This window comes from Triticum dicoccoides, chromosome 2A (genome assembly GCF_002162155.2).
Source record: "Triticum dicoccoides isolate Atlit2015 ecotype Zavitan chromosome 2A, WEW_v2.0, whole genome shotgun sequence".
Lineage (NCBI taxonomy): Eukaryota > Viridiplantae > Streptophyta > Magnoliopsida > Poales > Poaceae > Triticum > Triticum dicoccoides.
The window spans coordinates 671,980,292-672,004,514 of record NC_041382.1 but is presented as its reverse complement, the minus strand read 5'-3'; the positions used below and the strand labels follow the sequence as shown (position 1 = coordinate 672,004,514).

At 48.8% G+C, this 24,223-nt stretch overlaps 1 protein-coding gene and 1 pseudogene across 1 annotated transcript; both read right to left on the bottom strand.

Moving 5' to 3' along the window:
- Nucleotides 1-13,049: 13,049 nt before the first annotated feature.
- On the bottom strand, nt 13,050-15,110 carry LOC119351825 (putative cis-zeatin O-glucosyltransferase). The gene has a single exon (XM_037618619.1). The coding sequence runs from the start codon at nt 14,683-14,685 to the stop codon at nt 13,282-13,284; it is 1,404 nt and encodes a 467-aa protein (XP_037474516.1). The 5' UTR covers nt 14,686-15,110; the 3' UTR covers nt 13,050-13,281.
- Nucleotides 15,111-17,295: 2,185 nt separating this feature from the next.
- LOC119356116 lies at nt 17,296-19,177 on the bottom strand (annotated as a pseudogene).
- Between the last annotated feature and the right edge of the window lie 5,046 nt (nt 19,178-24,223).

Here is a 24,223-nt window from a genome sequence, read left to right as displayed (position 1 = left end):
GCAAGTGCTCCTCCACCACCTCAGCAGTGGAAGAGATCCGCCAACAAGCCAAAGGGAAAGATTGTGACTGAGATGACTGCCAAGGAGTTTTGGGAAAAGTATCACCGCAACCCCTATGAGGCGGACCAAGATCCCACTTTGGTCAACCGCCCGTTCTGGAACCGCTTTCAGTTTGCCATCTATTTTGATGTGATCAAGGCCAAGAAGAATCTTTATGTGGATGTTCGCTCCATCGACACTGATGCCATGGAGAAGGACCCTAAGTACTTTGGCGAAGCCCTTCAGATGTGTAATCAGTTGAACATTCTCAGGATCATGCAGTTCAACAAGGATTTCGATGCAGACTTGGTGGCCCAATTCTTTGCTACCGTTCATCTTGGAACTGATGCCGACAGGACTCTGACTTGGATGACCAATGGCAAGTTGCTCTCCGTCAAGTGGAAGGACTTCATGGAGTTACTTGATGTGGAAGATCGCGGGTTTGAGACTCCAGTGGGCTTCCGCCCTCACCGCAATACTACATCCACTCACAAGCAAGCCCTTTGGCCCTACTGCTCTGTGAAGGTTCACCCAGTGACTAAGAAGGAAACCTATGAGCTGTCTACGTATCTGGACATTCTTCATCGTGTCTTCCTTGAGACTCTCTTCTCTCGCATCGGGAATCTGGATATGGTCCACTCCTATCTCGTGGACATACTTCTTTTCTGCCAGTATGAGAAGGAAGCAAACACTGGAGAGAGCCTGGACATTTCTCATGTTATGTGGTCTGAACTTCTCTCTGCCGTTTCTGAGCGCAAGTGCCCGATATATGGTCCATTCATCATGAGGCTCATTGAGAAGGCCTGGGCACATGTCTATCCCAGAGTGATGCTGGAAACTGGAGACTTGGTTTCTCATGAGATCAAGCGTCTGAGGAAGAAGGACAATTGGAGCACCCCATTGCCTAAACCCGGGGGTCCATCGACCGCTGTTGCTGCCATGGAGACTGAGGGTGGGGCTGCCACTGATGATCACGAGGAGGACTTTGGGCCCTCTAGTGCAGAACCTTCTTGGGCAAAGAAGCTTAAACGCAAGATGAAGAAGCTTTTCTGCATGGAGTCTCATGGTCAGTACATGACTCATGTGGCGGAGAAGCAGGCCAGGGTGCACCACAAGGAGCTCATGCGTCACCTGGGTGCGACCGTTGCCAGCGGTTCTGAGGGACAGATCACTAAAGAGGAGGAATGGATTCACCAGCATTGCCCTTGGACCGATTCAGACGCCGAGCAGTTTCTGACCAATGACGGAGATGCAGACGATCACGCTGAGATGTGATGTTCGAGATCCTCAGCTTGCCATCACCTAGAGTCGTAGCGTCACTCTTTGCCCTTTTGGTGTCTCGATGCCAAAGGGGGAGAGAGTTTAGGAATTTGTGTTGTTGTCGTGCTGCGAGTGTGTCTTTGTGTCTTGTGTTTTCTCGTGTGTTCTCTCGTTGTCTTTTGTTTGGTTTGGTTTGGTGCCTGTGAGACCTAAGTTCTAGACATATGGTGTGAGACATATGCTCCCTATCGCTACCTTATTACTTATGTCTATTCAGCACTGTAGTATCTTATGAGTTGCATGCTTGTCCTGTTTTATACCCTACTCTCATATATCATGAGCTTAGAATTGTTGGACTATAAAATATAGGGGGAGTGTTGATCCGGATGTGTGTGTCTTGCATTCCAAAGGCTCCACTAACTAGGTGCACACATTCAGGGGGAGCCTTGTGCAAATCCCTAGTTGTCATCAATCCACCAAAAAGGGGGAGATTGTTGAGGCATATCTCTCTCGATGTGGTTTTGGTGATTGATGACAACGTGTTTGCGGACTAATCGTGTGCTTTGAGTATTTCAGAGATTCATCCTTGGCATGAGACGATTTCTTCCCCTCGGAGTGTCATTCAAGACGGTGTAGCTCTTTCGTTTCTCTTTCGGTGGACTAGTTGCGTAGAGGGCACCGTACTATCAAGAGGGGGTCCGCTGGGGTATTGCTTGGGTGGAATCAACACGTACACATCTGCTTCTCACCCTCAGAGCTCTTCCACTTCAATGGAGAGATCTTTTCTCTCTGTTTGTGTCTTGTCTGGGTCCCAGCGGTAGTACCATGCTACCCAGCGGTAGTACCGCTGAGGGGTCACAAGCGGCAGTACCGCTCCGCAGCGGTAGTGCCGCCGGTGACTCTGCATCTATACTACCGCTGGTGTAGGATCGAAAGTATGTCTAGAGGGGGGGTGATTAGACTACTTGACCAAATAAAAACTTAACCTTTTCCCAATTTTAGTTCTTGGCAGATTTTAGCTACTTTAGGACAAGTCAAGCAATCATCACACAATTCAAGCAAGCATGCAAAGAGTATATTGGCAGCGGAAAGTAAAGCATGCAACTTGCAAGAATGTAAAGGGAAGGGTTTGGAGAATTCAAACGCAATTGGAGACACGGATGTTTTTCCCGTGGTTCGGATAGGTGGTGCTATCCTACATCCATGTTGATGGAGACTTCAACCCACGAAGGGTAACGGTTGCGCGAGTCCACGGAGGGCTCCACCCACGAAGGGTCCACGAAGAAGCAACCTTGTCTATCCCACCATGGCCATCACCCATGAAGGACTTGCCTCACTAGCGGTAGATCTTCACGAAGTAGGCGATCTCCTTGCCCTTACAAACTCCTTGGTTCAACTCCACAATCTTGTCGGAGGCTCCCAAGTGACACCTAGCCAATCTAGGAGACACCACTCTCCAAGAAGTAACAAATGGTGTGTTGATGATGAACTCCTTGCTCTTGATGATGATAGTCTCCCCAACACTCAACTCTCTCTCTCACAGGATTTGGATTTGGTGGAAAGAAGATTTGAGTGGAAAGCAACTTGGGAAGGCTAGAGATCAAGATTCATATGGTAGGAATGGAATATCTTGGTCTCAACACATGAGTAGGTGGTTCTCTCTCAGAACATATGAGTTGGAAGTGTAGATGTGTTCTAATGGCTCTCTCCATGAGTGAAGAGGAGGTGGAGAGGTATTTATAGCCTCCACACAAAATCTAACCGTTACATACAATTTACCAATCTCGGTGGGACCCAATCAACAAACTCGGTCAGACCGAAATAGTAAACCTAGTGACTGTTAGAGATTTTTGGTGGGACTGACATGCAACTCGGTAGGACCGATATGGTTAGGGTTAGGGCATAACATAATCTCGGTGAGACCGATTACACAAACTCGGTGAGACCAATTTTGGTAATAAGCTAACCAGAGAGTTGGTCAGGTAAACTCCGTGGGACCGATTTTCTCTTTCGGTGAGACCGAAATGTTACAAAAAGGAAACAGAGAGTTTACATTGCAATCTCGGTGGGACCGATCCGCTCTTTCGGTGAGACCGAAAAGTTACGAAAGGGAAACAGAGAGTTTGCAATCCCATCTCGGTGAGACCGAGATCCCTATCGGTAGAACCGATTTGCTAGAGTTTGGCAATGGCTATGACAAGTGAAACTCGGTGGCGCCGGGTTGAAAGAATCGGTAGGGCCGAGTTTGGCTTTGGGTTTAGGTCAAATGTGGATATGGGAAAGTAGTTGAGGGTTTTGGAGCATATCACTAAGCACATGAAGCAAGAGGCTCATTAAGCAACACCTCATCCCTCCTTGATAGTATTGGCTTTTCCTAAAGACTCAATGTGATCTTGGATCACTAAAATATAAAATGAAGAGTCTTGAGCTTTTGAGCTTGAGCCAATCCTTTGTCCTTAGCATTTTGAGGGATCCACTTTCAACATCCATGCCATGCCAATCATTGAGCTTTCCTGAAATAATCATCTTGGAATAGCATTAGCTCAATGAGATATATGTTGTTATGAATTACCAAAACCACCTAGGGATAGTTGCAATTTCAATCTCCCCCTTTTTGGTAATTGATGACAACATATAGATCAAAGCTTCGACAAATGATAATAAGAATGAAATATATCGTTGCTTTGAGAAGTATGTGATAAGTAAGAGCTCCCCCTAAATTTGTGCATATTTAAAATTTGCTTTGGACTGCAAATGCACAAGGAGTTAGAGTCATGGGTTACTCTTCCATGTCACATACATCTTGGTTTTGCGCTTAAAATGATAAGAATTGAAATACATGCACTCATCACCAAAGAAAGTGAATGATCACATAAGATAGATAGGATAATATCAAGCATGCATAAGTGTAGCTTATGATCAAACACATGATCATCAATGTCTCACAAATAACGGCATAGTATCTCAAGCACTCAAAAGCAAACAAAGTTTGAAAAACCACCAAATAAAGTAAGAGAGAAAAAACAACACTCTCTCTCTCGAAGCCTATGATCTATACATTTTTCTCCCCCTTTGGCAACAAGTTACCAAAAAGTTCCTAGAAAATGCATAGTGCTAGGTCGACTCTCAGGCTTGGTCTTCTGGTGGTGGTGGAGTCTGGATCACTCCAAGGACGAAGCCTTCTGTAGACGTGGTTGGAGTTGAGGCTGAAGTAGATGCTGGAGCTGGTGGAACTGAAGCTATACCTGGTGCAGAAGTGGTGGCTCTGGTGTCACCAACTGGCACTGCATATGATCTCTGAGCTCTTGGCACTCTGGCAAATGCATCAGTTGTAGTCTTGCCCTTCCTCTCCTGCATATCATCCTGTAATTGTTCACTGCAGACTGAATCTCTGTTACTTTGACATCCAAGTCATAGAACTTTTGTTCCATGATCCTCTCTAAGCTCTGCTGATTCTGAGTGGGGGTGGCCAGTCCTTGCTCAATCCTCAGTGTGGATGCAATCAAGTAACCGAGCTGCTCTTGTTTGGTTTTCAAGAAATACTCAGAGGCCTCCTCTTGAGTTGGCATCTTGGCAGCTTTCTCCTTCCTTGCCTTCTCCTTCTTTGCTTGTGCTTGTGCAGATGATGGTTCATTCTCATTCATCACAACTTGATTATCTTTAAAATCTGGATGGATGGGCAGGTGTTCTTTGTCCAGCAAGTATGTGCCTGTGCCCATCTTCGAGTTGATTAACTCCTGAATTTATGGGGCATATCCACAACTCCTCTTCTGATCTGCTGCAGTCCTCTTGATAGTCTCTACTATGAGGCTCATGACCTTGAACTTCTGTGGCACATCAAATACATGAAGCAAATTGATTGCATGGCCTCTGATCATCTTGTGATCACCTGACTTGGGCAAGAGAGTGTGCCTCAAAATCCAATTAATGGTTGGCAGCCCTGACAGAAGATAATGCACAGACCCAAACTTGAAAGTATCAAGTGCCTCGTTTGGAATTTCCTTGTACATATTAGACATAGAGTTGTGGTCCATCTTCTTCTTGGCATAGATATCCAAGTCATCTTCCTGCTCTTCTGGGGCATTGATCAGTTGAGCCCACTCAGCAACTGTTGATTGATACCTTGTCCCTTCTGACATCCATGCAATCCTTCCATCTGGATAAAAGTGTGCTGTGGAGTAGAAATGCATAATGAGCTCTTCATTCCACTTTGTGAGCTTCTTCCCAACAAAGTCTGCTACTCCACAAGCATTGAAGCTATCATACACTCCAGGATAGTGTTCTTCATTGTCCTTGATGTACTTCCAGTTGACCCATCTCATGTCACAAACTATGGGCTTCTTATCAAGCAGCACTGTCTCATAGAAATCTTGCTGTTCCTTGGTGTGAAACCTGTAATCAACAGCAGTTCTTCTCCTTGAAGCATACGGGTCTGCTTCTCTCCACTTCCTCAGCCCTGAGTCTCTTCTGAGCTTCATGTCCTCAGCCACAGGATGAGCATCATTGTGGTCTGGGATCTTGGGCTTGAGCTTTCTCAGAACATGCTCTCCATCATCTTCTTCAGCAGCTTCAGGCACTGGGGCCTTGTTCTTTTCAGTTGCAGGTATGCTCCTTGTATTCCTCTTGGGTGCTGACTTGGGCTTGGAGGCAGCTTTGGATGCTTCTTTGGGCTTGGATGCAACAACCCCTGATCTTATAGCATCACCCATACGCTAGGTGCCTTAGGTGCTGGTGCAGCAACCTCTTCTTCTTCCTCTTCTTCCATGATGGAAGCCTTTCCAAGCACTCTGGCTACGGTCTTCTTGACCCTTTCCTTCCTTTTCTTTCCTTGAGCAGCAACTGGCTCTATGGGTGCAGGCTTTTCAGGAATTTGAGTTGAAGCTCTGGCCTTTGGCATAGGCTGCCTACCTGCTGGCCTTTTGATTTTCAATCCTGGCTTTGTGCCTTGAGCTGAGCCATACTCCTTCTTGAGCACAACTCTCTTTGATGTGGCTTCCTCTTCCTCTACCACATAATCTTCGTCCTCAGAATCTGAAGTCCTCTTCTTCCTATGTCTGGTGGCAGCTTTTGGCAAATTGCTTGGGGTGCTCCTGCTGCCTTCATCTGAAGAACTGGAGGGACTAGTGCCCTCACTCATGTGCACCTGCTCTTCTGACCTGTCCTGGCTGTCACTCTGATCAGACATGATGTAAAAGCTGACTGCTGACCCTGTGAAGAGTTTATAGATGAGGTAGAATAGATGAGCATCACAAAATGCAGAGATTTTTGCAAAAGAATGACTCAAAATCTTAGTTTTAGTTTCCCACAGAAATCATCTCGGATCTACCGATTTTTAAACTCGGTAATACCGAAGCAGTTTTGGAACCTAAACTAGTGAACTCGGTTAGACCGAGTCACAGTTCGGTGGCACCGAGACTGCTAGGGTTTCACAAAGTTCCAAAATCGGTCACACCGATTAGTAATTCTCGGTCAGACCGAGTTTCACTTGTGCAATGGCATAAGCCAAATCGGTGGGACCGAGTTTTTCAACTCGGTGGGTCCGAGATGGTTTCGGCGGAAACCTAACCCTAAAATTTTCGAATCAAACCTATTCTACGAACGCATTGAATGGATAGGAGTGTTTCAATCGTGGCAAGAATCATTAAGAACACAATGTGCTAGGAATCGGACGGGGAATAGCACTGTGATCGAGTCCATACCCTAGTTCAGCGGAGACTCGCTACGGCGGCAACGGCGGCGTTGAATTCCGTTGACGGCAATGGAGACCAGCGACTGGAGGCGGCTGGCGGCGAGGAGACGACCCGGAGACCACGTTGGCAGAGCGAGCTATCGCGCGGGCGAAGGGGTTCGGAGAAATTTCCAAATTTTTGCCCGTGACTATATATAGCCCGACCCTGTCGGTGTGACCGTGTGGAACAACTCGGTGGCACCGAGATGCAAAACTGTATACAATTATTGCAACTCGGTGTGACCGAATGGTTCAAATCGGTTGCACTGAGATCGAAAATTCCGATCAACTTAATGATCTCGGTAGGACCGAAAGTAGGATATCGGTCAGACCGAGAATCATAAAAAGGTTTTGGAAGTTTAAGTCTATGACGAAAGTAGGATATCGGTCAGTACCTTCGTGCATATCAATCAAAGTATCCCCAATTTCCTTTGCATTCTCAAGACGGCTGGTTTTGTTGAATTCTTCGGGGCACAATCCGTTGAAGAGAATATCACAAGCTTGATCATTGTATTGCAACATCTTTAGCTCATCCGCGGTAGCTTCACGGTTTGGTTCTCTCCCATCAAAGAAGTCACCTTGCAAACCAACACACACAATAGCCCAAACGGCGGGGTTATGTCCAAGAATATGCATTTTCATTTTATGCTTCCAACTAGCAAAATTAGTACCATCAAAGTAAGGACCTCTACGGTGATAATTTCCCTTGCTAGACGCCATACTCTCCTAGGTTGTGAAACCAAGGCTATGACCACCAAAAGCTATAGAAATCAAAGCAAATGGAGACCAAAGCTCTGATACAACTTGTAGGATCGAAAGTATGTCTAGAGGGGGGGGTGATTAGACTACTTGACCAAATAAAAACTTAACCTTTTCCCAATTTTAGTTCTTGGCAGATTTTAGCTACTTTAGGACAAGTCAAGCAATCATCACACAATTCAAGCAAGCATGCAAAGAGTATATTGGCAGCGGAAAGTAAAGCATGCAACTTGCAAGAATGTAAAGGGAAGGGTTTGGAGAATTCAAACGCAATTGGAGACACGGATGTTTTTCCCGTGGTTCGGATAGGTGGTGCTATCCTACATCCATGTTGATGGAGACTTCAACCCACGAAGGGTAACGGTTGCGCGAGTCCACGGAGGGCTCCACCCACGAAGGGTCCACGAAGAAGCAACCTTGCTATCCCACCATGGCCATCGCCCACGAAGGACTTGCCTCACTAGCGGTAGATCTTCACGAAGTAGGCGATCTCCTTGCCCTTACAAACTCCTTGGTTCAACTCCACAATCTTGTCGGAGGCTCCCAAGTGACACCTAGCCAATCTAGGAGACACCACTCTCCAAGAAGTAACAAATGGTGTGTTGATGATGAACTCCTTGCTCTTGTGCTTCAAATGATAGTCTCCCCAACACTCAACTCTCTCTCACAGGATTTGGATTTGGTGGAAAGAAGATTTGAGTGGAAAGCAACTTGGGAAGGCTAGAGATCAAGATTCATATGGTAGGAATGGAATATCTTGGTCTCAACACATGAGTAGGTGGTTCTCTCTCAGAACATATGAGTTGGAAGTGTAGATGTGTTCTGATGGCTCTCTCCACGAGTGAAGAGGAGGTGGAGAGGTATTTATAGCCTCCACACAAAATCTAACCGTTACATACAATTTACCAATCTCGATGGGACCGAATCAACAAACTCGGTCAGACCAAAATAGTAAACCTAGTGACCGTTAGAGATTTTCGGTGGGACTGACATGCAACTCGGTAGGACCGATATGGTTAGGGTTAGGGCATAACATAATCTCGGTGAGACCGATTACACAAACTCGGTGAGACCGATTTTGGTAATAAGCTAACCAGAGAGTTGGTCAGGTAATCTCGGTGGGACCGATTTGCTCTTTCGGTGAGACCGAAATGTTACAAAAAGGAAACAAAGAGTTTACATTGCAATCTCGGTGGGACCGATCCGCTCTTTCGGTGAGACCGAAAAGTTACGAAAGGGAAACAGAGAGTTTGCAATCCCATCTCGGTGAGACCGAGATCCCTATCGGTAGAACCGATTTGCTAGGGTTTGGCAATGGCTATGACAAGTGAAACTCGATGGCGCCGGGTTGAAAGAATCGGTAGGGCCGAGTTTGGCTTTGGGTTTAGGTCAAATGTGGATATGGGAAAGTAGTTGAGGGTTTTGGAGCATATCACTAAGCACATGAAGCAAGAGGCTCATTAAGCAACACCTCATCCCTCCTTGATAGTATTGGCTTTTCCTAAAGACTCAATGTGATCTTGGATCACTAAAATATAAAATGAAGAGTCTTGAGCTTTTGAGCTTGAGCCAATCCTTTGTCCTTAGCATTTTGAGGGATCCACTTTCAACATCCATGCCATGCCAATCATTGAGCTTTCCTGAAATAATCATCTTGGAATAGCATTAGCTCAATGAGCTATATGTTGTTATGAATTACCAAAACCACCTAGGGATAGTTGCACTTTCAGCAGGCCTGCCTGGCCCTACCGCCTCGACTTCCACTTCAATGGAGAGATCTTTTCTCTCTGTTGTGTCTTGTCTGGGTCCCAGCGGTAGTACCATGCTACCCAGCGGTAGTACCGCTGAGGGGTCACAAGCGGTAGTACCGCTGAGGGGTCACAAGCGGCAGTACCGCTCCGCAGCGGTAGTACCGCCGGTGACTCCGCAGCTGTACTACCGTTGGCCTGTTTGGCTCCTACCGCCTCGAATCAAGGGCTCTTTTTCTCGTGTCGGGTTTTGCGGCACTAGTTGCGGTAGTAGAGGCGGTAGTACCGCTTCGCAGCGGTAGTACCGCCCTTACCACCGCGGTAGTACCGCTCTGGGTCCAGGTCCCTGCTTCTCTCCTCTGCGCGGCAGTACCGCTAGCTGGAGCGGCAGTACCGCTGGCTCAGCGGTAGTACCGCCCCCCAAGCGGTACTACCGCCCTCTGCGGGGCTGGTTGGTGGGGCAACGGTTGGATTGTTGCCCCCACTATAAAATGGGGTCCCCTTCTTCCCCATTGACCTACCTCTTCCCACTCAAGCTCCATTAATGCTCCAATCTCCATTTTAGCCCGATCTATCTCTCTAGCCAATCAAACTTGTTGATTTGCTCGGGAGTGGTTGAGAAGGCCCCGATCTACACTTCCACCAAGAGATTTTCGATTCCCCCACCTATCCCTAGCGGATCTTGTTACTCTTCGGTGTTTGAGCACCCTAGACGGTTGAGGTCACCATGGAGCCATAGTCCATTGTGGTGAAGCTTCATGGTATTGTTGGGAGCCTCCGATTAAGTTGTGGAGATTGCCCCAACCTTGTTTGTAAAGGTCCGGTTGCCGCCTTCAAGGGCGCCAATCGTGGAATCACGGCATCTCGCATTGTGTGAGGGCGTGTGGAGAATACGGTGGCCCTAGTGGCTTCTTGGGGAGCATTGTGCCTCCACACCGCTCTAACGGAGACGTACTTCCCTTTAAAAGGAAGGAACTTCGGTAACACATCCTTGTCTTCACCGGATCCACTCTTGGTTATTTCTTACCTTTACTTGTGCAAGCTCTTTAGTGTTACTTCTCTTGCTTGCTTGTTTGTTTGTTGTTATTGCATCATATAGGTTGCTCACCTAGTTGCACATCTAGACAACCTACTTTGATGCAAAGTTTAATTTGGTAAAGAAAAGTTAAAAATTGTTAGTTGTCTATTCACCCCCCCTCTAGTCAACCATATCGATCCTTTCAGTTGAAAACATGCCTACTCATATGGAACCGGCGGCGGAATTTGTGATGTTTGAACAATGGGTTTGTTGTATCAAAGTAGTCCTTCCAGAGAAGGAAATGCCCACTCTCTCGGTTGCGATTCAACGCCGGAAGGTGGCCCGGAATGGAGCCACGGAACAACGGCCGCTGGTTGTTGAGGTGGTGATGGACCAACACGGCAGCCAATATGTCCTCCTCGTCGTCGGACGACGAATCGTCGGAGTCGCAAAGAAAATTCTGGAAAAAGAACTCGTCGGCGGAGTCCATTTCGTACCTTGGCAAACTGTCGAACAATTTGCGGGCGTCGACATTGGAGACGACCGAGGAGGGAAGTCGCGCCGCCCACAGACAAGCTAGCTGCCCTGCCGACGTCCGATGAGTGTGACGGTGTCCGACGAGCGTGCCGGTCGGATGTGGCAGGGGCGGCGAGGCGGCTTCTTGGTCGTGGGCGGCTGTGCGGTGGGGGAAGCGGCGGTGGGAAGCAGTTTGCTCCTCGCTGGGCGGATGTGGAGGCGGCGGCAGCTAGAAGAGTCGCCGGAAAAAAATGGACGGCGGCGGAGGAGGCGGGAGGGTTGCTTGTTGGCCAGAGGGTGTGAGACAGGAGGCCAATGTGCCACAAACCAGCGGGCCCGGGAAGAGGAGTAGGCGAGCGCGCGTCCGTCGCGTGTCCACACCGACGCAAATCCGGCTTAAAAATGGGCCGAGAATGGGTCGCCCGCGGACTGTACAAATGTGCTAAAGTGTGTATGCTGTTCTAGACACATTTGAGAAAATTCATCGCACGTGGTTGAACATTGTTTGACCATTCATATAACTTTCATGTAAGCTTTTTATTTTGACGCTCATAGACAAAGTTGTTCAAGTGTAGTGATGTGGGGTAAGTTCACGGTGCGAAAAAGATGAGATTAATCATGGTTAATCAAACAATCACATGTTGCATTTGAGGGGCACAAACATACAACCAAACTTCGTGTTTGTGTTTTTACTCATACACTTTGAGGCTTCGTGTGCAACCAAATAAGATGCAAAACATGACCAAGAATTTGTATCAACCAAGCTGTATTGAGCCACACACGCAAGGAAGACGATATCCGTCTACTTATTAATTTGTATCAGACCCTGAGTGAACCGCCACTTGTCTTTCCGGCTACCATGGCCTCATCGCACAAACGTCCGTGCCGATCACCTCGCCAACCATGATGACGCCAGAAGTCGAGCCATAGTCTTCATTAGGGTATCTCCAACGCCGACCCTCAAATCACCCGCAACTGTTCGGACGTAGTTGTCTGGACCCCGAAGCCATCTAACGCCAACCCCATCCATCTGCGGAGCAGTCCGGGCCACGATTTTCCTGTAAAGCGGAACCAAACATTGGGAGATTTGCGGGAGCCTGGACACGAGACACATCGGACTCTGACGCCCATGCTCCGACGCGTCCCTCTTCCATGCATGCTGCCTCTCGCTGCTCGCGGCGCGCGCCGGAGTGCGCGTGCGGGCCGGCTGCGCGGGCACTAGCACCCACCGCTGCCCGCATGGAGGAGCGGACAGCGGGGGAAGGAGATGGCGTGAGGGCGGTGCGGACTGTGCTGTCCTGACGTCGATGCGCGCGGGTCGAGATTGTCCAGCTCTGGCGTCCGCGCTGCGCCGACACGGGACCTGCGGCGATGCTCCAGATCCGGAGATGCCACCGGTCTCCACCTTGAACCGCTCCGACGCAATGCGGAGGGCCATCTCCTCCTCGTAGTCGAGCTCAGAGCCAGATTTGTTGCCGGAGCTAGACATCGCAGTGGACGGGATCGGAATCGACGAGGGAGAGGAGAGGAGGAAGCGAGAGAGAGTGAGCTAGGGTCCGTAGTGAGGCACCCGGGCTGGGAGTTTTGTGGGGTAGCTATGGGGTCGATGGTGGGCCGGGCCTGTCAGGTGGACGCGCCGCATGTCTTGGCAGCCCCATGTCCGCCCTATATTTGGGCTGAATATGAGGGATGCTGGTCAGCCCAGGCATTTGTCCACAGTTTGAGAAGTTTGGTTGGTGACCGGATGGTCTGTCCAGACGTTTGAAACGAGTACGATAGGTCTGACTATAGATGCTCTAAAGACAGGAGAATCTAAGATGGTAGCAACGCTTTTTCAAACTCATTTTATGTTTGTTTTTTCGCGCAACCATGTGCCAAACCTTGCAATCTGAACACTTTGGTCAAACAAGATATTTTTTAAGATAGTCAAAGATTACAGGAAGAATACATTAGAAAAGGCAGACAAGTCTTCTAATCCGTGATCCCAAAGAGACAGTGTCAACCAAAGAAAATACTGGGCCATTCATGCTTGTTTAGTACTACTCCTAATACTATCACTCCATTCCATAATTCTAAACTAAAACCACGACAAGAATTACGAAATGAAATTTCCTCTCAAGTGATACAATCCAAGCTCAACTCAAACTGCTCAAAGTTTATTTAAACAGAAACTACAGCATTCTTCATCAGTGTAAAATTTCCATCATCATACATCACCTTGTCATGTATGATATGAAGTCGTCCATTTCCTTGTGCGATGATCCGCCCTGAGCCGCCGACGAACGGACGGCCTCCCCGAGCACCTCTGCCCGCTGCCTCACCGCGAGCCCTTCCTCGGCGACCATCATCGTTTCAATGGCCTCCTGTATGGTTGTCGCCGGTATCACCTCGCCGTGTTTCTCCCACGGCCTCACAAGGAGGCCGGCCTTGAGGTAGCTGCACACTAGCTCCGCGTCCCACGGCTGGTCGGAGTGCATGGGCCAGGCCAGAATTGGCTTCCCGTGGCTCATGCTCTCCATGGTCGAGTTCCAGCCGCAGTGGCTCATGAACGCCGCCGTGGCGCGGTGTGCCAGGATCTCCAGCTGCGGCGCCCACCCCGTGATCACCAGCCCCATGCCTTCGGTCTGCTTGGTGAACTGGGACAGCAGCTCGGCGTGCCGGTTGTCGCCAGCGTCCGTGAATATGTCGCCGCGGTCGGCGTCACGCAGCACCCAGATGAAGCGCTGCTTGCTGCCGTGCAGCGCCGCCGCAAGCTCCGCGGCTTGCTCCTCCCGGAGCGAGGAGCTCGAGCCGAACGACACGTAGAGCACCGATGACGGGGGCTGCTGGTCAAGCCAGCTCAGGCACTCGTGCCGCTGCGTCTTCCCCTGGTTCGACGCCGTCGCCTCGAGCAGCGGGTTCAACGGCCCGATGGCAAAGAGCTTCTTGCCGTCGGCCGCCGTCTGCTCCGCAACAACGTCGACGAACTCGCCCTCAAGCGCGCGGCACGTGTTGACGACGATGCCGGCGCCGTCCGAAATCGACCGCGCCACCATCGCGCGTTTGCTGGCGTAGTCCAGGAACTCCTGGGACACGCGGGTGGGGAGGTGCGTGAGGCCGTTGTCGCGCAGGAGCCGGTGCCCGGCGTCCATCCGCCCGACGATGGACGACACGGCGGTGCAGTAAAACCCGAAGGCCTCCCCGTTGGGCAGCTGCGCCGCCTCCTCGGACGCGAAGGCGTTCATGAGGTCGTGCACGACGACGACGCGGCGGCGAGAAGCAGAGAGCTCGCGCAGGACGGCCGCGAGCGGGGCGCGCGCGCCCGCGGTGAAGGCCTCGAACATGGGCATGAGGTGGGAGGGGAAGGGCGGGTCGGCGGCGGGGTCTGGAGGCGGGGAGACGTAGGTGGAGATGGCGAGGTCGTGGAAGTGGATCGAGCGGAGCGCGTCGTCGTCCCAGCCGTGCACGCGCGCGCGAGCCTGGCGGACGTGCGGCGGGGACGCGGCGTAGTGCACGTCCAGCCCGCGCGAGGCTAGCTCCAGAGACAGGTGCAGGAGCTGGTTGAGGTGGCCCTGCGCCGGGAACGGCACCGCCACGACGGCCACCGACGCCGCTGGGTTCTTCGCCCTCCCTTCCATTCTCTGTGTTGACCGTGAGTGTCAGTGGAGCCGGAAAGAATTGGACGTCGTGGAGTACCGGAGACTTGGAGTACGAGTTATGCAATGAATGGCGTACTAGCCTCTATGGTGGGTGCAGTAGGTAGTGGACTAGTAGTGAAACCAAATCACTGGCAATGCGAGTGTGCAGTTTATTTGTTGTTTGTTACTATTTCTTTTCAAGAAAGTCTTTCGACGTAGGAGTTTTTATATTACAGTATGTGACAGCAGGTCTAGGGTTAAAAATATTGGATGTGACAGCAGGACTCACAAAAGTAACAAAAAAAATAAGATCCATGGGCACTAGCACCCAGGACATATTTTTATAGAAAGAATCTATCTGGATAATGATCACGGAAAATTCACTCCCGACGAGAGTCAAACCCAGGTCTGCAATGAAGCGCCACTACGCCCTTGCCGCTGGGCTATTGCCCATCCTCAAAGATCACAAAAGTAACGAACACATAATCCCTCCCTCATTACATAATCCCGTCTATGAACATGGACCACCTAGCGACGACTATTCATCATCCCTTTCTCATTAGATACGGGCAAACTTTGTTGAAGCTGATAGTTGGAAAACTGTCTTGCTAAGACTTTAAAGGGCCAACGCACCGTAACAACAATCATCACCATTATAGAAAAATATATATTAGAAGGATGTACATGTAAACACATCAATGACCACAAGCGCTAGCTAGAGACCAACGTCGGTCGGATCCAAGCAAACTCGACGGAGGCCAACATCGACCAAATCCGTCGGAAACAGACCTCTGCGCGCTCTTTGTTGGTACTAGGTGCAGACCTGAAGTGGGGATAAACTGGAGAAGGCATTATTCTAACTCTATGACTTCTCCGCCTCCTCACCGCCCAGATAAAGGAGACAAAAACTATGTAAGGAATGGAGAAAACCCTACTCCAAGTCCCATAGCGACACTGGGGCAGGGCGGACCAACGGGGGCAACAACGAGAGGAAAGAAAACCCTAATGGTGTAGTTTGTTTGTTAGCCACATAACCTCGTCGTGGATCTGGAAAACTTTGCGACTAAACAATGAAAATCTTCGTTTGTCAGTCATAACCTCGTGGATAAGACATGTATGTACCATGTAACAATATTATTGTAAATCTAATCTAGCCAGATCCTTATGGTGATAATCAGTTGAATTAACAACCAAGTTTACCTCAGCCACTTGTACTCAAAAGTGTAGCTAGGGCAACCGGTGCTTTCATAGATAAAATGACTTCAGCCGAAGAAGGATTTCTGCAATAACAAACGACCATGTTAGGGATCACATACTTGAAGCTCCATGAGAGAGAGAGAGAGAGAGAGAGAGAGAGAGAGAGAGATGATATTTGCATACCTTTATATCATCAACTGTTTCTACTACTTCCTGCTGACTTGTGCGAACTCCCCTAAGTTCCTGCCTCATTAGTGCCACTTCCTCATGTAGTAATTCAATGTACCTATCCAGTTCTTGGATCTTCATGGAGCTTCGTGAACGGCTCATCCCATTATCTGAGAGCTCCCCAGGGCATTCTGCCGGGAACTTTGCATCACTGACTGATGAAAGTCTTTCCTGAAACAAGAATGGATGCAGATAAGAGTTGCTCATAATTCCTACACAAACAAACGGTATATCTGCCTCGGCCGACGGCCCTTTGAACTCACACCCAGAAAAAGTGAGAAAAGGGGCTCACATTTGTGCCCTCCATCGCATCTCCATTGTACAGACTTGTCAAGAGCGTATACGCTATCCAGTCTCCACTCTGTGAGCCGGAGCTTGTCGAGTATTTGCTCACACGTCTAAAATGACTCATAGAAGCAATTAAAGAGATAAAGAAATATCAGAAACCTTTGGCATATGTGTTCTTAACAACTTGATAAGAACACTTGCTACCTTTTAGGGATTTGCACCAGAGAGCATAAAAGGTGAAGGCAAGCTCCGCTAGCTCAATAGTTTTATGTAGCGCCGACCTCCAGAACATGCGCATTGTAGCAAGCTTAACTGCAATTAACTTGGAATCAGATTGCAAAGAACATGAATCGAGATCAAGCATTCCAAAATCGGCATTGCTTGCCGCCTATTTCGGTATGGTTTCGATATATACCTAATTTACCAAAGGTGACATGAATTTGAAAGTGATGCAAGAACTTTGCAGTTATGTTTGTAACTTTTGATGACTAAATATCTCCATATCTATCCTTTTTTAACCAAATGGAGGCATCTGCATTCTGCTGTCTGCAGTTCTGTACGTATAGCGCAAAAGGCAAGCATAACTACTAGCTATGTACTCCCTCCGTTCTGAATTACTTGTCTTGGATTTGTCTAGATACAGATGTAACTAGACTCATTTTAGTGCTAGATACCTCCGTATCTAGACAAATCTAAGACAAATAATTCGGAACGGAGGGAGTATAACCAAGTAGTAATATAACACGACCTCCCACGGCGTATGGTCATTAGGTTCGGTTTCAGTATATACCATACTAGTATTTCGGTATGTTTTGACAGATGCCAAACTACAATGTTCATGGCAGGTTAGCTTCATGACAACAGTTCAGTCCAATTCAGAAATATAACGACAGTAAGTTGAACTGTAACAATCATCTCAACATATACAACGCATAGCCAGGAATCAGGAGAATGCAACTCAGAGCATTGTTTCATGGTGGTAAGAAAAATACTACTCCCTCCGTCGCAGAAATAGATGTATTTAGAACTAAAATACATCTAGATACATCCATACCTGAGACAAGTAATTCGGAACGGAGGGAGTAGAATGTACAAAGAGGAAAAAGCAAAGATAGGGAGTAATAAACTTTGTGTTCTCAAAGCATCTCTATGGCAATCCCAACTTTTACCAGCAGAAAGAACCTAAAAGAAGTTCAGAAAAATGTTCCATTGGTGCAGCTTCACATCAGCAACTGCTATTGCAACCTATAATTTTATTTTTGGATTCACCAATAGTGAAGAACTACATATCGGACAGTGTACCATCAGCAGGTAGAAACTGTGTCGGCGTGAAAGGCCATCGTCCCAGATGGCATTTTGTCGATCACCTTGTGATGTAAGCAGTGAAATCATCTAGGTCCTTGCGCGACGAACCGCCGTCAACCACGGAGGCGCGGACGGCCTCCCCGAGCGCACTTGCCCGTTGCCGCATGGCCATTCCTTTGTCGGAGAGCATGGCCTCCTCGATGACTTCCTGTATGGCCTTCGCCGTGACCACCTCGCCGTGCTTCTCCCATGGCCGCACGAGGACGCCGGCCTTGAGGTAGTTGCAGACAAGCTCCGCGTCCCACGGCTGGTCGCAGTGCATGGGCCATGCCAGAATCGGCTTGCCGTGGCTCATGCTCTCCATGGTCGAGTTCCAGCCACAGTGGCTCATGAACGCCGCCGTGGCGCTGTGCGCTAGGATCTCCAGCTGCGGCGCCCACCCGGTGACCACCAGCCCCGTCCCTTCCGTCTGCTTGGTGAACTCTGATAGGAACTTGTCGTGGCGGCTCTCGCCGGCCTCGGCAAATATGTCGCCGCGGTCGGCGTCGCGCAGCACCCATATGAACGTTGGTTGCTGCCGCGCAGTGCTGCTGCGAGCTCTTCAATTTGCTCGGCTCGCAGGGACGACGTGGTGCCGAAGGACACATACAACACCGACGCCGGAGGCTGCTCGTCCAGCCAGTTCAGGCACTCGTGGCGCTGCTTGCTCTGCCTCGGCGCGCTGTCGTGGAGCAGTGGGTTTAACGGCCCGATGGCGAAGAGCTTCTTGCCGTCGGCGGCCAGGTGCCCGGCGACGACGTCGATGAAATCACCCTCCAGCGCGCGGCACGTGTTTGCCAGGATGCCCGCGCCGGTCGAGATGTGCTTCGCCGGTCTGGCCCGGTTGGCGTACTCTATGAACTCCTTGGTCGCATAGCGCTCGACGGCGCCGAAGACGACGCCGTTCTGACGCAGTAGCCGGTGGTCGGCGTCGATTCTTCCGACGAGCATGGAGACGGCCACGCAGTTGAGCCCGAACGCCTCGCCGTTGGGCAGCCGCGCGGCCTCCTCGGCGGCGAAGGCGTTGATGCGGTCGTGCACTACGACCACGCGGCGGCAGGAACCGGAGAGGTCCTGGTGGAGGGCCGCGAGCGGGGCGCGCGCGCGGGCGGTGTAGGCCTCGAAGAGGGGCATGAGGTGGGAGGGGAAGGGCGAGTCGGCGGCGGGGTCTGGAGGCGGCGAGACGTAGCTGGCGATGCCGAGGTCGTGGAAGTGGATCGAGCGGAGCGCCTCGTCGCCCCAGCCGTGCACGCGCGTGCGCGCCTGCCGGACGTGCTGCGCCGCCGCGGCGTAGTGCACGCCCAGGCCGAGCGACGCCAGCTGCAGCGACAGGTGCAGCAGCTGGTTGAGGTGGCCCTGCGCCGGGAACGGCACCGCCACGACGGCCACGGAATCCATCGCGTGCTTCTCTCTCCCCATCGCCGTTCGTTGTGTGGTGCTGAGTGGCCGATGAGACTGAACGGGCTACACAGTGTGGGCGGGCTATATGTAGGAACTGTGGAAGCCAGCAAATGTCGGGTGAATCTCCAAATCTCCGGCATTTATTTTCTCGAAACTACTTGACGAACGACAGTCCTTGGACGATGCTTGCACGACCGATGATCCAACGGTGCAAATCCACGCATCAGATGTGATTAAAGGCTCAGCTGGCTCTGTCGTCCATAAATCGTGCAAGGAATGTCGTGTGTGTAGCAATGCTGTTATTTTCTCAGGATCGAACATGATTCGCAGATTAATTCACTTACCAAGTCAAATCTTCCACGAAATGGTTATCGTCATGGCTCATGTCATGGCATGGCAATCGCCGGGTCGCCGACTAATACACTTACCACACTAGTAGAACGCATGTGCGTTACTACTTACCACACTAGTAGAACGCATGTGCGTTACTACGGGCTTTTAATTTATTTATTTTGGATTACACCTAGTTAAATGGTCATGCGTTGCTACGGGTAACAAAACCTCTTACCGAAATTAAAGCTTGGCAGGAGATACCTGTCGCACTATGTTTTGTGTGTACATGTACAATTCATACATATATCTATGCATCATTGGCGTATTTACCTTTTTGACCTCATCTCCAGTGAGCATCCCATCATCGTTCTTGTCGCGCCTGCTAATGTCACACTCCCAAAGGATTTTTTTCCAGTAGGTTCAATTGATTTAATTCAAAACGGAGATGCGAACATAACTTAGCCCAACAATGTGAAGTTAAAGACTTACCCACAAAAAAAGCTACAAGTAAGATCTGGCCAATCGTCTCCATCAAGAACTCCTTAAGCTGATACTTGTTATTGCCTTCCTCCGGCATTATGTTCCTCTTCCTCGACATGTACCGAGTTCTCCATGCCTTGGATTAAAAGACATGTCCATTAGTCCACATGCCATGAGTCGTTTAGTCTATCAATGAAAGTATTGCTTCTTTTGGTCTAACAAGGTATGGGCATTAATTATTAAGATCCAGATTAGCAGCTAGGAATAGGGGTGCTCATAATGCACTTGATTTTGGGCCGGTACCTTGCCAACTCTTTGGCAAATTGGAACATATCATGGTATATGAAAAGACAATCGCAAGGAATATGTGTCCTTTATATGGGAATAAAGAGGTATTTTGCACTGTCCAGTAGTTTTGTCCTTCAATTTTTTTTGAACATCAGTACAAACACAAGCGCTCATATACACGCGCACACACTTACCCCTATGAACGCACACACGCATACCCTACCCTTATGAGCACCTCCGAAAGATTGAGCCGGCATATCATTTTGAAATTTACGAAGTCCGTAGGCACCTCGTCGTCGACGGGAACGTCTCCTCCCACTGAATGCGCATAACCGAAAATCTTGAAATAAATCCAGGAATAAATGCGAGCACCAAGATTTGAACCCTGATGGGCTGGAGATACCACAGTCCTCTAACCATCCACCCACAGGTTGGTTCGTAGTCTCATCCTTGAATTGTTTTGCTATAATTACTCAAGTTTTGTGCTCCTGAGGTAACATAGAACCGGCAAATCCAAAAGGAAGTGTGTGTGTCATGTCTCATGTGTGTGTTTCTGGGTGGATGTCTGTCTACGATAAACTTTACATTAAGACAAAAAAATAGCTTTGAATATCACTATAATTATATATAACAGTGGTAGTTTCGTCCACTGTCCACTTCTCCAATGTTCAGATTCAAGTTCCATAATTTGTATAGATATCTTGCCATCTCGGAAAATTTGCTCATCTACCCACCCTTACTACTTGTGACAGATTATATGATTAGATAACCCTGTTATGTTAAAAAAACAGATACTTCACAGTCTAGACTAATTAAAAATTGAAATGTACTGAATGTGTGATCTATTGCAGGTTTAATGAGATTATGATGTTGTTGCAAGGCACACAAAATGAATAGTTGCTTGTTGTATACAACAAAAGTGGCACCATATAAAACCAGATGGGTGTTGATCATCATGCTGGGCCATACAAAAGAAGTTTGCTTACTCGAGGAAATATCACATGTCCAAATTGCCCTAGTTCCCTAGATGTATAAACTGTCACCCTACAAACAAACATGACCTATCAGAGTAGACCACAAGATGCAATAATAACAAGATTGAACACGCAAGCACAACGGGAGAAAAAACAATGGCGAAACCATATGAAGGTCATTATGCAGTTGGCTTAAGTTACTACGGGCTATGATTGATAGAAATGATAGCCCGTAAAAGTAATTGAAAATCCACTTCACTTGTAATGTAAGTTGATAAAAAAACCTTAATAGAAAGATGTGTACACACAGAGCAGTGATCCAACTAATTATCTTTTACGAACTAAGATCTACTTGATGTGTTTAAAATATTTATGTATGTGAGGAATATTGTTTTTAGCTTCATTCGTGTGGTACAATGTAAGTCACATCTTGATTTTAGTGATCTTTAAATTGTAGGCTGCCTATAGATCATTCCGTTGATGTTTTCCTAAAAATAAATTGCTAGACTACGTGACATTGATGTCATCGCATAGAAACTGCTCCTTTCTTCTTTTCTTGACGGAGAAAAAAGTAGTCCTCTGCTCACTCACCGCATAGCTGCCTCCTACTATTCCCGCATAGCCAGCCAACCATCGGTTATCACTGCATCTCATCTCCTCGCCACAACATCGTCGATCCCATCTCTCCTAGGAACCACCCCTCCATGCCATGGTGAAGCCCATCCACTCCTCTCTCCATCCCGTAGCAACGCACAGGCTGAGTCTTTCTTCCATTTGCCAACGCAAGCAATCTAAAAAAATTAAAAAGAAAAAATGCAAATAGGAAAAGGAGGGGACCTTCTGTGTGAAAATTTGAAGGCTTATTAATGGATTGTGTGCCCAGCCATAACCATCCACGCAGATGAGCCGCCCCAAAGTCTTCTAGACTCATACGATCTATGGTCATGCCATCATGATTAGAACATCGATGCATCCGAGGAAACGCCAGCCTGTGAGCCTACTAACCCCCGCCGACCCGGCTGAATCAGTGTCGCGATCGTACCAAGGAGGCGCCGCTCCTTGCAAGAAGGGCCACGCTGATGCCATGGTGGGTACGGCCGCGCCTGACGCCACCGAGATGAGCAGCGGGCGGCTGCCTCAAAGAGGGGGGCGAGGGAGACAAGCTTGGAGGGAAGTGAGGGGCAAGGCATGACCACCAATATCTGTAGATGGACAACTAAGCTACAAAAATGAGTATATGAAAGGAGATTAGCAATTGTTTTCTTGCTCCACTCGTAAACATAACAAGCAATTTTTCTTCAAAGTAGGTCTTACCCTATTTTTGTAAAAGAAAGGCCAGGCACCTTCATGTCTAATAAAACGTTCTATAGCAAATCAATGGAACCAATCAGGCTTCTCTTAATATGCTGATATGCATGGTACTAAATTCCAAACTGGAACTACAACTGACTTCAATATATGCAAGTTCGACAGTGAAAATAGTACTAAGCTTAGCAACGGCCTGCCCAATACCTACTTTCTACCCAGATGCGCAATTGCAAGGTTCAGCTGATTAAAATGCTCGAGTTTATCTGCAATGGTAGAGCATTATCTTTCTAATTCAAATTCAAAGCTAACAATCACAACAGAATATAACTATCACTATGGCAACTGTTACGAAGATGAATCCCTCCTTTCTCAAAGTCGATACGCAAGTTATTTGCTGCCTTCCCATATTCCTCTGGTAGGCAGGGCACTTCACTCTCAGCGTTTAGTACCGCATTTTATAAAGTAGTATATGTGTTCAGGTACTGCAGAAAATCACAGAAAATGAATGTTACCGTTCTGGTTTGGTATTTCACTCTGCTCTCTCCCTTTTCACAGATGCCATTTATGTTATAGACCTTACTTGAAGATGCTCATAATTCGTCATTGATGCCTTATCTGCTTCCTCCGTAAACTCCCTAGTTCACATACATATTTATATTCAGTAAAAGAAAATTGAAAACACTTTGCTGCAGAGCTTCCAAATTATTACACAAGAAGCAAGCAGACGTCATCCAATCACCTATCTGAGTGCGTGTCCCTGCACAGCTCCGCCGAATCAATGACCGAGCAAACCTAGCCAATCATCAGCCAACCCACATCAAACTACACAGATTAAGTAAAACGTAACCAAAGAAGAGTAACTTACAGTGTTGGAGATCTCATCCATGGTGTGAACAATCTCAGCAGAGGGCGGCGGCTACCCAATGTGGCCAACGAGCTTGTCCGACCTGCAAATTTAACCAAACAGTCATAGAAAATTTAGCAATGGATTGTTGTGGTGGGGTAGTGTTAGGGATCGAAGGGGGTTTTTCCCCTTACCGCTGGATGACCTCGTCGAGCGACGGAAGCCCTTTGCGGTGCGCAGCACATCGAAGCCGTACAGCCATCGACCCGGCCGGGTCGAGCAGACCGTCGAGAGGCACGCGCACCTACCCGGCCACGCATTCGGCGCTGGCCAGCGCCCACACGAACGTGGTCTCCGGCGGTAACGACGCCATCGACACAACCAGTTCCAGCGCGCCCGCCCATGCCGCCGGGCCCCAGCACGGCCACCAACATCGCTCCTCGCCCCCCCACCAGCAATGCCCCCACGAGCGGATGCATCAATCGAAGGAAGAACCAACACCTCCCCTTGTGGTCTCCCCCGCTGGTGGCTGCTCTCCTTCCCGACTCCGGCTTCCAGCGGACGGCGCTCCGATGAAGAGTGCGCCGACGAGGGCGTCTTGGGGGACGGCAGGGAGGGGAGAGAGGATGTCGCTTGGGGAGTTGGGGAGAGGCAGGGAGGGGTTGCGTGATTGATGGGTCTTTTTTTCTAGGTGGAGCGGTGAAAAAGGAAAGAGGAAGAGGGCTTATTAGGATTTGAGAAAGATCGACGTATTAGGAAAATTAGGATTTGGAATTGATTGTCATGAAACTAAATTTTATTGATTGGTAACGTGCTATCAGTTCCCGCCCGTTTATAACGTGTCTAGTTAGGA